We start from the raw sequence: 13579 nt of genomic DNA, 5'->3' as shown, positions 1-13579 counted from the left end.
AGTCAAATTGGCGTAGCAGAGAGAGTACAAGGTTCGTCATCCTAAGGTCCCGGGTTCAAAACCTACCAGCGGCAAGTAAGAATAAAATAAAATAATAATAATATTATTAAGAATTTAATTTTATAAAAAAAATTTAATAATTTATAAATTAAGAGTTGAAGTAATTTTAAAAGTGTGGGAGTTAATTATTTAAGAAAATATTTATTTAAATAATAATTAAATAAAGTAAAAATGATAGTATTAGTAAAAAAATATTTATTAAAATTTTATTAAATAGAATAAATTAAGTTAAGGAATTAGGCAAATTTTAGGTTCACCTGTTTAATAAAAACATGGTTTTTTGATTATAATATAAGATTGGTCCTGCTCAATGAAATTTTTAAATAGCTGCAGTATCTATGACTGTGTATGAATTTAAATTTAATTAATTAATAAAAATTTGTCCTAAATTTAGTATGTGCTGTTGATAAAAATAATTTAAAAAAAATGAAATTTTTATTTTATTTTATTTTTCTCTAGTTGCAGTTTAAAGATATCCGATTAAAAAAATCTTTTAGATATCAGTTTCATAATATCTTTCTGTTCTCAAAAAACGACGCATTGGTTAACATTCTGACATTATGTTATCTTTCAGAAGTCTCTTTATGTTATCATTTTCAGAAGCAGGATATCTTTTAGAGATCTTTTTGACAACATATTGCTCACGTCATTCCAGGACGTCAAAATACGGTACATTTTATGACGTCAGGAATTTGTGACATTCGACCGTCATTTTAACGTCATAAGGGCATCATTTCGTGACGTCAAGAATAGTCAGTAAATGACTATTTTGGGACGTCAAGATGACGTGAGCTTGCTACCTGGGAATATATTATTGTTTCTTTTTTGTTTTTTATCATTTCGTTTTTTTATTTTTGTTTCTTTTTCTTTTTTTTCTTTTTTGTTTTTTTTTTTTTCGTTTCTTTTTCCGACCAAAAGAGGGATACAGCAATTGGTCTGAGTCAAGCGCTGTCTCTGACCTAGTTTATACCGAGCACTTGGTACGCGTATCAAATAGTAAATAACTAGTGAATGTGTTCAATCATTGGCTGATCAGCTTAAATTCACTACTGATACGCGTACCAAGTGCTCGGTGTAAATTAGGGGTCTGTCTAACCAGTAGCATAATGGGCGCTAGACAGAGAAAGAAATTGACCCCTCACCATGTCTCCTCTTTGTCTTTCTGCTGGACACTTTTCAAGAGCTTTTTGCAGAAAATGCGCAGTCCATGCTTTATGTCGATGATTTTTACAAAATTTGGATTAACCCACTATTGCAGCAAGCTCTTTAATTGAAAAAGGCCCAAAAGAAATAATGAAACCATAATAGGTCCAAAAATTGGTTTATTTCGGACTTTCTATGAATGTCCGAAATTGTGACAAACGTATATCCCATGGACGTCCATTAAAGGACTTTTTATGAATGTACAAAGTTGTGCCAAACGTATATCTTATGGACGTCCATCAAATGCCCGACGGACCTTATTTGGACTCTTAATAGACGTCCGAATGTCCAGAAGCGGATATCCATTGGACATACAATGGATGTCCTTGTGCTATCTGGGTAATTTGATGGAAATTGCGATCTATTTAGCACTAAGACTTTGAAGCGTTCAAATGGTTAATTTGACCATTTTAAAATTATTTCCAAGATATCTAAATGTTTTCTTAAAAAAGTTCTCTTAAAGTTGAATATAATATGCTTATATGATATGCTTATGCCTTACGCCTTAAATCTCATTGTATAGACACCGCTTTAGACCGTGTCTAAAATACGTCTTAATGACGTCTTTATGTCCCGATTTTGGATGTGTGCTGTCTGGGAAAATAATCGTCAGATCATGACTGAAATATGACTTCGAAATGACGTCATCATAACGTCAATTTTAGGTCATGTAAAAAAATGGTCATTTTGACGACATATGACCAGATATGACCATTTTGGGACGTCAAAATGACGTGGGCTTGCTACCTGGGTATAAAATATGTATAAAATATTTATATAATATTTCAAAAAAATAAATAGAAATAAATATTTATAAATGTTTATCAGAAATATTGTGTGCTGTCTGGGTTACACATTACTTTTTAAATAATTAATGCGATTTTTTTCATTGCACATTACTTTTTTAAATAATTAATTAATAAAGAAATAATTACTTTTTAAAAAATGATAAGTAAACTGCATTATTTTTTAATTTGAATTTTCATTACTTTGCATGGGAGTAATTTATTTTCTAATTAATTTTAATTAATTATTAAAAATAAATTAATTTTATTGATATTAATTAAAATTAATTAAAAAATAAATTACTCCCATGCAGGGTTGGGTAATATGCGCGTCAGGGAGCTATTATGCACAACTCTCGCATAATAAGCATAATACGCATAAAATGTAGAAAACGCGCAGAATACGCAGAAAACGCAGAAAATCCATGAGATACCCATTCTAACCCTAAGGCCTGAGGCACACGCTTTTCATAAGACGTAACAGTAACGTTTTGACGCATTGAATTGGGCGACCGTAACCGTAACTAGCTAAATCGAGTATGTGATTGGTCAAAACCTTACTGTTAAGTCTTACGGAAAGCGTGTGCCATAGGTCTTACAATTCTACTGGTCACTGACGCTCATGCTCATCGTGCTTGAATTAATTTCATTAATACATCTGCATATTAGACGTAGTCTACAATAAAGACTTAAGCCTTGAGCCGTAAAAAATTAACTAATCACAATTGAGTATTTAATAAAAAATGACTGTGATTGGTCAATTTCTCATGGCTTAAGGCTTAAGTCTTCATTGTAGACTGCGCCTTAAATACATAAAAATTAAAAAATAGGAAACAGCAAGGAAGAACTAAATACACAATTTCATGTTTTTCATGAACATGGACAAATGTTTATGCTTTGTCTTATCCTAACTATTGTACGTACCGATGAGTTTTCGCGTTCTACTGCAGTACATAACTTTGTATTGCTCAATTCGCAAATTGAAAAATATTTTCTATTTTCTTTAATTCTGATAAACTGACCTTTATTGTAATAATCATGAGAAGGTCTTCCTCCTGTATTTGACATTTTCACTAAAAAACCATAAGTTTTTTTTGTTGATCGTTATCCCTGCAGGCACCCTAGGTTTTCTGCCTAAATAGGTGTTTTATGCAGGAAAAAATCTCGCTTCGTTATCTGCGCAGATTACTTAGTTTTCTGCGCATACATTTCTGCGCATAAAACGTGAGGTATTATGCGTACCCAACCCTGGGGCTCGATTCTTGAATTCATTCGCAAGAAAACGTATGCGCAAATACCTGCTCTAACAGAAAAGTTGCAAGTTTATTGGATAAAAGCCATACAATAGCCAATAAATTTTCAACTTTTCTGTAAGAACAGAATTTGCGAATACGTTTCTCTTGCAAATAAATTCAAGAATTGAGCCCCTACTTGGTACGCGTATCAAATAGTAAATAACTAGTGAATGTGTTTAATCATTGGCTGATCAACTTAAATTCACTATTTGATACGCGTACCAAGTGCTCGGTGTAAACTAGGTATTGTTATTTTTATTGTTTTAGAGCAAAAAAATATTTATCGTAGCAAAAAAATTAGTAAAAAAGTGGAATTTATACATATTATATTATATTATAAGATAATAAAAATTTTTTTTTAATTAAAAACAATTTTGATGTTAGAAAATACTCTTCCGATTTCCGTAAAAAATTTCTAGATCGATGATTTAGGCCCGGTTCCACAACTCACGGTTAACTGCTAACGGGAGGTTAATAGATTTTCTGTCTCTCCTTAGATAATAATATAGAGAAAGATAGGTAGTCGATTAATCTCCCGTTAGCAGTTAACCGTGAGTTGTGGAACCGGGTCTTAGGCCGGTATTCATAGTCGAATCTTATATTTAAGATCATCTTAAGTATTGTCTTAAGATGCCATCAGCCAATCACAGAGCCGTATTAGCATCTTAAGACATTACTTGAGACGATCTTAAAATAAGATTCGACTATGAATACCGACCTTAGAGGTTTAAGCTCCAAAGTTCACGTATCCAGAGCATATGGTTCTATATATGGGATACGAGTTTATAACCTAGTATTTACATCGTGCATTTGATACGCGTATCAAGTAGTGAATTTAAGCTGATCAGCCAATGATTCAACACATTCACCAATTATTTACTATTTTAACGTTTTCGATTTGTTGACTCGACCCGACTCCGGGTCAATGGTCTGTTCCTTTTATTTGCATTTCTTGCAGTTTATCACTTTTTTTGCAGTGGAAAAGAACAAACCATTGACTCGGAGTCGAGTCAAGTCAGCAAATCGAAAACGCTATTTGATACGCGTATTAAATGCACGATGTAAACTAGACCTATAGGCTTGACCACAGTTTAGCTATAACCAGTTAAGCCCTGTGTACACGATGCAAGAAATTGGATAAAGAAATTGAACCAAGTTCTTCGTGCAAGAACCAACATCTTGCATGGAATCAGATGGCGCTAGAGTAGAAAACTGTAATGAAATGTCGTACATAACCTACATATAGTGGATATCTAAAGAAAATATTGTGTATAAAAATTTTGAACTTGTAAAATCTTTTTATTAATTCTACTGCCATTTGTTAACACTCTTTTTGGACTTTGGCACATTCTGACTCTTTACAGAGATCATAAATCAGGCAACGCTCATGTAAAAATTCTTGATTATTTGTACTCGTTAAGAGAAATATGCCCAAAAGGTACATCTGATAGACAAGTGTATTGAAGAGTTGAAAAATAATGACAAGTGGGCTATTCCTACATTGAAGCAAATTTGGGAAATATGTTGCCTTTAAACCAAATCCCAACCTAAATCATAGTCAGTGTAGCCATCATTTGTATTACAGGTTTATGGCAGATTAATAATATTTTATATTTATAAACAAAGATATATAATCAAGCGTAAAAATAGCTTATATTGATTTACATGTACAATAACAAATTTGTTATTATTAGACACAGAAAAATTATTATTAAGCTTCAAGATCTACTGTAGATTGATGTGATTGTAAGCTATTTTATCTTTATTGTTGATATTTTTGTTAATCTTAATTTTACTCTTTATTGTTGCTTTATAGGCAAGAAGTAATAGAGCATTTACAAAGTGAACATTCAGTAGTAATTCTTGTAACAAATAGCTTAATAAATTATATGAATAAAGTGCGGCAGTTGGTGAAAGAAAATCCTGATATTGACGCAAATACTTGTATGCCTGATTGTCAATATAATCATATTGTGCAAGTGCAAGAAAGATTGCATTTCTTACATTTCTTATTAAAAGGAGTGAGTCCCAGATGCGCACAGTTATAAACGGACACAGCAAGCTGAGTGAAACGGACACAGTAACAAACGGACACAGACCAAACGGACACAGTAATAAACGGACACAGTGCGAAACGGACACAGTGCGAAACGGACACAGTAACAAACGGACACAGACCAAATGCGCACAGAGCGAAACGGACACAGTGCGAAACGGACACAGACCAAATGCGCACACTGCACATGCGTACGGACCAAATGCATACACGGAAAGTCGCAAACCCATGTGATGCAGTGAATGCTTTGCACGCACACGCACACGCACACACACACACACACACACACACACACACACACACACACACACACACACACACACACGCCTTCGGCCCCCCTCCCGCACCCACCCCGTCCAAGTCACTAACCTATGTGGATTTTACTCTGCTTGCAATGTACATGGATTGCATTTGGTCCGTGCGCACGTGCAGTGTACGCATGTGCAGTGTGCGCATTTAGTCCGTGTGCATTTGTTCCGTGCGCATTTGGTCTGTGTCCGTTTCGCTCTGTGCGCATTTCGTCTATGTCCGTTTGTTACTGTGTCCGTTTGTTACTGTGTCCGTCTATTACTGTGTCCGTTTGTTACTGTGTCCGTTTCACTCAGCCTGCTGTGTCCGTTTATTACTGTGCGCATCTGGGACGCTCCTATTAAAAGTACGTTCCAGATTTTATAGTACTATAGAGTATTTATAGACATGATATAGAATTATAGAATTTCTGTGAAAAATGTGGATAATATAATTTTTTATAGGGTGGACAATTATGGCTATGCGCTGATCAAGCTAAACAAATCTGGCAATATTTAACTAAGCAAGGTATATTTGTTTCGGATCATAAGGCATGCTTTGGATGTTTTCTAAACTTATGGGAAACAAAACGGATTTATTTGAAATAAATGTTAAAATATTACACAATTAAAAATAAAATACATAGAGATGAACAACAAAATGTTTAATATATTTATATGTAAAAGAATTGATATGTAAGAGAAATTATTATGTAATATATTAATATATTAAACTATACTAAATTATATTTATATGATATTAAATTAATTTTACTAATAAAACATTTTCCAACTTTTTTTTCCAACATTTTCCATCTAGTTTTTCGGGAAAATGTCGTGTAACCACCTGATGTATGATCAGACTGAGTATGATCGTAACTTTTCAAAATATTTTCTTTATTTGCCATTACTTGCACAATTAACTTTACCTTTAAAAATGAAATAATAATATTTATTCAAGTTAACTTATAGATTTAAAGTGTTCTTGTTTTACAAATCAGCTTTTTTTGATATATAAATTGCAACATGCTGCATTCGACTTTTCGCTTGGTTTGGTGCAATTTCTTGGCCAAATTCTCGACAAAAAAATTTGATTCAAGTTTTATGCGACAGTTCTTGCATTGTGGACACTATCATAATAGAACTGTGTTCAATTTATTGTTAGAAAAAAACTAGTGTACACGATACAATTCTAGTTCCAAAAACTTGGTGCTATAACTTTGTCCAATTTTTTGCATCGTGTACACAGGGCTTTACGACAGTCAGCGAAATTCTTCGTATAATATTTTACGACGCATGCGTCAACTGTACTATCTAAAATATAGCGGACATGGCGAGCCACGCAGAGCCACGCGGTACAAAGGCTGCGTTCCGATATTCACTGCCAGTTGCTGCCAGTACTGAAAATCTATAGTTTACGTCACATATATTGTAGATTTTCAGTATTAAAAGTAAATATCGGAACGCAGCCAAAGCTATGAGCTAGACATGTGATAATTGCGTGTTAGAGGTTATATTGTGTGAATAATTTTTCAGTGATATTAATTAGGTATTATTTTGAAAAGATTATTAATGAAGATCATCTTCAATGTGTTTTTTTTCAATATTATTTATTTTGAAATAAATTATAATAATGAGTAAAGTTAGTAAAGGTGGATTTTCCTGTGTCATGTGTAAAAACATATCTGGACGAAACGCAGGAATAAAATTTTTTCGTTTTCCAAAAAATCCAGAAATGTAAGTTAAATATTTTTTATAAATAATGCAGATTGCGATGTAGTATATTAAGTTTATATAATAATATTATAATTGTGTAATTACTTTTTTGCATAGGTCTAAATTATGGCTTAAAGCTTGCAATCGTACGATAAAAAAAACAACCGAAGAACTTTATAAAAATTATCGAATTTGTAGTGCTCATTTCAACGAAAACATGTATCTTAATGATTTAAAAACTAGACTCCTACCTCGAGCTATACCCAATGCGATACAGACCACCTCAAATTTTATGGCAAATCCAAATGGTGACACTAACGTTATTTTACAAGGTAATGTTTTGCTTTATTTTTTACTTAATTGAGGGTACTAATAAATTTTTATCACAGAAAGTACAGGATATGGATAGGAATTCTATCACAAATTAGAGACAAATAAATTATCATTAGAGGGACAAATGGAATTAACTGAAAATAAGAATTCCAGTAAGTTTCAAATAGCAGAAATAAATACAATAATTTAAAATAAATTAATGATTAGCAATGTATTACTTTTAGTTAGTACAGTGTAACACATAATAAAAATAATTGTGTATTGATGTTATTTGTAACTGATGGAATGCTAATGATATCAGAAGAGCGCAATATTTTAAGAGAGGAAATTGAAAATCTTGAGTCTTCGAAAGCATTCAGTAAACAAATACAAACGCCTCTGAACCCAGGCAACCAGCTGACGTCGAAATGACGTAAATTTACGTGATTTTTGTCACTAATTGGTGACTATGACCTAAAAATGACGTTATTTTAAACGTCATAACAATCACGTCAGTATATACGTCATAAGTATACGTCATATATGACGTAACTATTGGTTTTTGGAGTAACGTCAGTTGGAAAAAATAAATAAGACGTCATAATGACGTTATTTAAATGACGTTATTTATAAACTTTATTTAAATTTTATCAAAACACGGTTTTGTTAAAAAATTGTGTATATTTATGTATTATACGTAAATATTTTGTACATTCGTTGTTCGTCCACCCACTGTTGAGAATTAACCACCTTTCATGCGCACTCTCGACAGGCAAAAGGGCTGCGCGACGCGCAGCGTGAGTCTGGACTCGTCGCTGCCGGAACCATGTCGTATATCTCAACGGTCTCAACTTCGTTATAGCACTCGTAATGTTATCAATTGATGTTGGTTTTATCACATTCGTTATTCGTCAGAGTGGATGTAATTATTTATTTTAAGTGTATAGCCGTGTCTTTATTCAGGTATGTATATCTTAATTATACTTATTCTTAATATTTTGGTTACAATCAGAAATAGATGCATGGGTGCACGTGGTTCATGGCAAAGTAAGATATATATATATATATATATATATATATATATATATATATATATGGCATTCACGTGCTATTCATTAAATCAAAATTCTTTACAAAAAGATTTTGGCAAATTTATGCAAGCAATTATTACCACTAAAGTTATTTAACAGCTAAATATCTTTTTAAAACTGTTCAATATATTTCAAACAGGAACATAACCTCAATTTTTTAATCCAACGGTTATTAAGTGCCTATCCAGACAAATGTGTATAGACATAAGTAACTCATATGCACAGAAAAATTAACCAATCACGCGTCTAATATACGAAGAACAATATACTATTTTTGTATTAGACACTTGATTAGTCAATTTCTCTGTGCATATGCATTATGCGACTATGCAAGTTTGTCTGGATAGGCTCTGACTGTTAATTCTTAATAATGGTACGTTTTGCTTCTATGAATTCATACAGCAAAGTAACGTAACAATAATGTTATAATTTCTCACTCAACAATGTAAAATGGTTTGTACGTAGCAGTTATATTGTTAAGTAGGAAATAATAACATTAATATTGTTACTCTTACTTTGTGTTTGCATTAAAAAAAATTTAATTTAATTTAAATCATTATTTTTAGATTAACATGAATAAAAAATATTCAGTTATAGAATTTAAAGGATCCTTGGAAGTAGCCGTAGTGTGTACAAAGTGACTAACACCAAGAAAAAAAGAAGTTTTCTGGCCACCATACAAAGAGAATGGAATCTTTATTAGAGCACTCAAAAAAGAAGAAAAACTCGATCCAAAGACATGGAAATTACATATGGTCGAAAGAATATTTTATGAAACTGGTAAATTACCATTTAATATGATGGTTTTTCTTTTTTGATATACCAACCAACGTTTTTTTTATCACAGTCTATATTATATTTTTGAAAATAATAAAACAGCAGTAAAGGCTTATATAGCTTTTATTTAGGCTAGAACTGAAATTTATCTAATTTTTAATTTAAGGTTGAACGAAAGTACAATATTTACATTTTTTAAACAATTTTTTTTACAGATAATCTAGACGTAGCATTTAAGAAAAGGAAAAAAGTGGAATACACATCTAACGTAGACACCGACAGTGAGAAGGAGAGAAAAAGGCGAAAAATAATAGCGAAAAAATTAGCTTTTAATAATAGCAGTTCTAATTCTGAAGCTGAAAAAGTTTCCTCAGTAAAACAGCCAAAAACAATAAAAATTTCTCAGAAGAGTAATTCTTCGATTTCTTCAAATGAAGAGGGGGATGTGAGAATGACATCACCTCAATCAATCTCCAGTCTTTCGACTAGCCTTACTCCACGTTCTATTAATAATACTCCTGCAGAGCCTACTCCATCAAGAAATCGTCCAAGGGATGAAGCCGGCCAAGATGTGAGATTTAATAAAAAAGGTTAGTACTAATTTATTCTTTTTTATATTAACAAAATGTTTACTGGTTCTTGGTTAATGTTATAGGTTTTTATTTATTACTTGAACATATTTTAACAATTAAGGAGCAAAACAAACAAATGTTGGCATTGTTGACACAGATACAAGCAGAACGGCAAATTTATCCAGATAATCCTTTTGATTTACGTCTTAAATCATACGATGACGTTAAGGCATTTGAAGAATATTTAAAAGCTTCAAAAGAGAACTGTGAAAAAATGGTAAGAAATTATTTATTTATTAAAAAATTTAGTTTAACCTTCTTATGTTTTTTGTTTATAGATATCTTACCTTGCTACTCTCGGAGGAAGCGGAACAGTCTCCATAACCAATCGGATTTTGAAGTATCTTATCAGCGACTTAGCAGCAACAAAATTTAATTACTTCGGGTCACGATCAAACAAAGAACCGTTTCACAAATTAGAAATAAAGAAACTTATTTTATGTTAGTAACTATTCTAATAACAATTATAATTTCTAAGAACATCTATAAAAAAAATTAATGTTACTAGTACTTGCGTAATCAATGTTTACCTATAGAAAATTTTGATATTACAATATTTATTTTTAATGAGTTTAAAGCAAAATTAAGATGTTAATGCAGTTTTAAAAGTTATTAAATTTGACAAGACAACAAACAATATAAAATATCTTATTTCAATCGACTTTAGTTTTATGAAAACATTTAACAATGAATTTTAATAATTTTTTAAATTTTCAGCTGCAGTTTTGAAAAATAGACAAGGGATACGAGATATTGAAGTAGAGAATGCAATGAAAGTTTGGCTCAAACACGCTCCTCAGAGGCATAAGAATATGTTAAAGAAGCAAACAAGAAACGATGATCCGGAAGCTCAATCGACCTAAGCTATGTTGACTGCTGCAGTAAGCCTATACCACCAAAGTATTACTAGTTTTGTTATGTACATTTGACTTTACATAAATATTTCCAATTTTTATTTTTTCTAAACTACGTTTATTAAAAAAGTTAGTAATAGTAGTTTTTAAAAGTATATTTGTTATTATTCTTTATAAGTGTAATTATACAATGTTTAAGAAAAAATTTAAGTTAAAAGAAATTGTTAGTAAACGACAATTAAATAGGAGAATTAATGCAACTGTCCAGTCGGAAACGCAAGTTGTGTGCAATAAATCTTTGCGATTTGGTAATAGCTGTTATAATGAATCTACGCAAGTTGACAATAGTCTCAATCATTCTTTACGCTTTGAAAATAATTGTTTTGAAAATCTTTTACAAGTTGACAATAATTATAATTGTCCATCTAATAATATTTTAGAAGGCTATGATTCAACTACAGATAACATATCACAATTAACAAATTTTGATAATAAATTTCACAATCAATCAAATCTTCAATATTCATCTGTTGTTACATCATTTGAACATTCCAGTTTAAAAGAAAGATTAACATGTTGGGCTTTATCTGAGAAAATACCACATACTTCAATTACTAATCTTCTACATGTTCTTTATGACTTTCATCCAGATTTACCATTAGATTGCCGTACATTGCTAAAAACTCCTCGAAAAATTAAATTAAAAAAGTTGTTTAATGGCGAATACATTCATTTTGATTTAAACGATACTTTGACTAACATAATAAAAGTAAATAAAAATTATTTGTATAATCCTTTGAAAATCAGTTTTAACATTGACGGTTTACCTATTTTTAAAAATTCGAATAGTCAATTTTGGCCTATTTTAGGTCTAATAAAACAAAAAAAAATGAAGCCATTTGTGATTGGAATTTTTTGCGGTGAATCGAAACCAAATACTTTAAAAATGTTTTTAGAAGATTTTATTGCAGATTTAAATTTTTTATTGCATAATGGAATTAGCTATGAAGGTATTTTTTTTGCTGTAGAAGTTCATAGTTTTGTTTGTGACGCGCCCGCAAAAGCATACATAAAATGTCACAAGTCACATGGTGGATATTCTTCTTGTGACAAGTGTACAGAGTACGGATCTTATGTAGATGGACGAATAATTTTGCCAATTAAAAACAATGCTAGTAAAAGAACTGATTTAACATTTTCTGAACAAACAGATGAAACTCATCATTTAGGTGTCTCACCTTTAACAGACTTAAAAATTGGCTTAGTTAGCAATTTTCCAATTGATTATATGCATGCTGTTTGCTTAGGGGTTATGCGAAAACTTCTTAACACTTGGACTGGGGGTAATCTTAAAGTTAGACTTAGCAGCAGGTTGGTAAAAACATTATCTGATCAATTATTGTCATTAAGAGGTTATATTCCTGTAGAAATTAATAGAAAGCCCAGAGCTATTAAGGATTTAGCAAGATGGAAAGCCACTGAGTTCCGAACATTTTTATTGTACTTGGGACCTCTCGTTCTTAAATATATTCTTGACATTGGAGTTTATGAAAATTTTTTATTATTTCACTGTGCAATTTTAATTCTTTGTTCTAACTATTTGATTAAAAAAATTGGGGTGAAAACTGCTAATAAATTATTGAGAGAGTTTGTAATTCATTGTGAACGGATATATGGAAAACAATATTTAGTATATAATGTACATATTTTAATACATCTTTGTGATGTAAACATATTTGGTAATCTTGATATGTTCTCGACATTTCCATTTGAAAATTTTTTAGATCAATTAAAACAACTTGTTAAAGGTCCATATAAACCTTTACATCAAGTTTATGGTCGTTTAGTTGAAGGAATGAATAATATTCAAGCTATTTCTCAAAGTTCAATTGAATTTCTTTACGAGCATAATTCTGGTCCATTACTAAACTTTAATACAAGCTATAAACAATTTATGAAGGTTATTTTCAATGATTTTTTATTGACCAATTGTGACTCCTCAAAAGCAGATTGTTATTTTTTAACAAAGGACAGAAAAGTTGTAAAAATATATAATATTGTTAGTAACAAGTGTGATAACTTTTTGATTGGAAAATATTTTACTGAATGTTCTTCCTTGTACGATTATCCATTCTCTTCAACTTACTTAAATATATATAAGTTACGAGGTGGTTTTTCAAATTTGCAAAAGTGGGCGTTCTCAGATATAGCTACTAAATGTATTATTTTTCCTTTGAGCCAAAATAATAATTTTGTATCGTTTCCGCTACTTCATACAAGAGAAAGCGACAAATAACTGCGTGAGAGTGATTAAGCTTGCTTTTGAAAATTTAATTTTAAGTAAAAAAAAATTTTTTCAAACTTTCTACGATGTTTACTTAAGCCTTGTTCGTTTTGTCTGTTCTGGGTCTACTCGAAGCAAACCCAAGCAGACCAACGCACTCTAAGGCCGGATCTACAATAGGTGTAGTAAGCCTTAAGCCGTAAGGAATTAACCAATTATATTCGATT

The 13579-nt window shown here is 31.2% G+C and overlaps 2 protein-coding genes across 8 annotated transcripts in view; one reads left to right on the top strand and one right to left on the bottom strand.

Annotated features, from left to right (window-relative positions):
- The window catches only part of LOC105832409 (fasciclin-1-like), a 365719-nt gene that overhangs the window by 213479 nt on the left and 138661 nt on the right, over positions 1-13579 (bottom strand). The window lies entirely within an intron of this gene.
- Positions 7064-13419, top strand: LOC105830832. Of its 3 annotated transcripts, none has more exons than XM_036285378.1 (9): positions 7064-7423; positions 7520-7734; positions 7792-7887; positions 7960-8677; positions 9372-9585; positions 9798-10172; positions 10238-10431; positions 10493-10655; positions 10932-13419. In XM_036285378.1, the coding sequence occupies exons 5-9, from the start codon at positions 9558-9560 to the stop codon at positions 11075-11077; spliced, it is 906 nt and encodes a 301-aa protein (XP_036141271.1). In that variant the 5' UTR covers positions 7064-7423; positions 7520-7734; positions 7792-7887; positions 7960-8677; positions 9372-9557; the 3' UTR covers positions 11078-13419. The 3 variants fall into 3 exon arrangements, with proteins under 3 accessions (XP_036141271.1, XP_036141270.1, XP_036141269.1); XM_036285376.1 differs by having other exon boundaries at positions 7066-7423; positions 9397-9585; XM_036285377.1 differs by having other exon boundaries at positions 7792-8677; positions 9397-9585.

This window comes from Monomorium pharaonis, chromosome 4, assembly GCF_013373865.1.
Source record: "Monomorium pharaonis isolate MP-MQ-018 chromosome 4, ASM1337386v2, whole genome shotgun sequence".
In the NCBI taxonomy this organism is placed as follows: Eukaryota; Metazoa; Arthropoda; class Insecta; order Hymenoptera; family Formicidae; genus Monomorium; species Monomorium pharaonis.
This window is presented reverse-complemented; position numbering and strand designations above follow the sequence as displayed.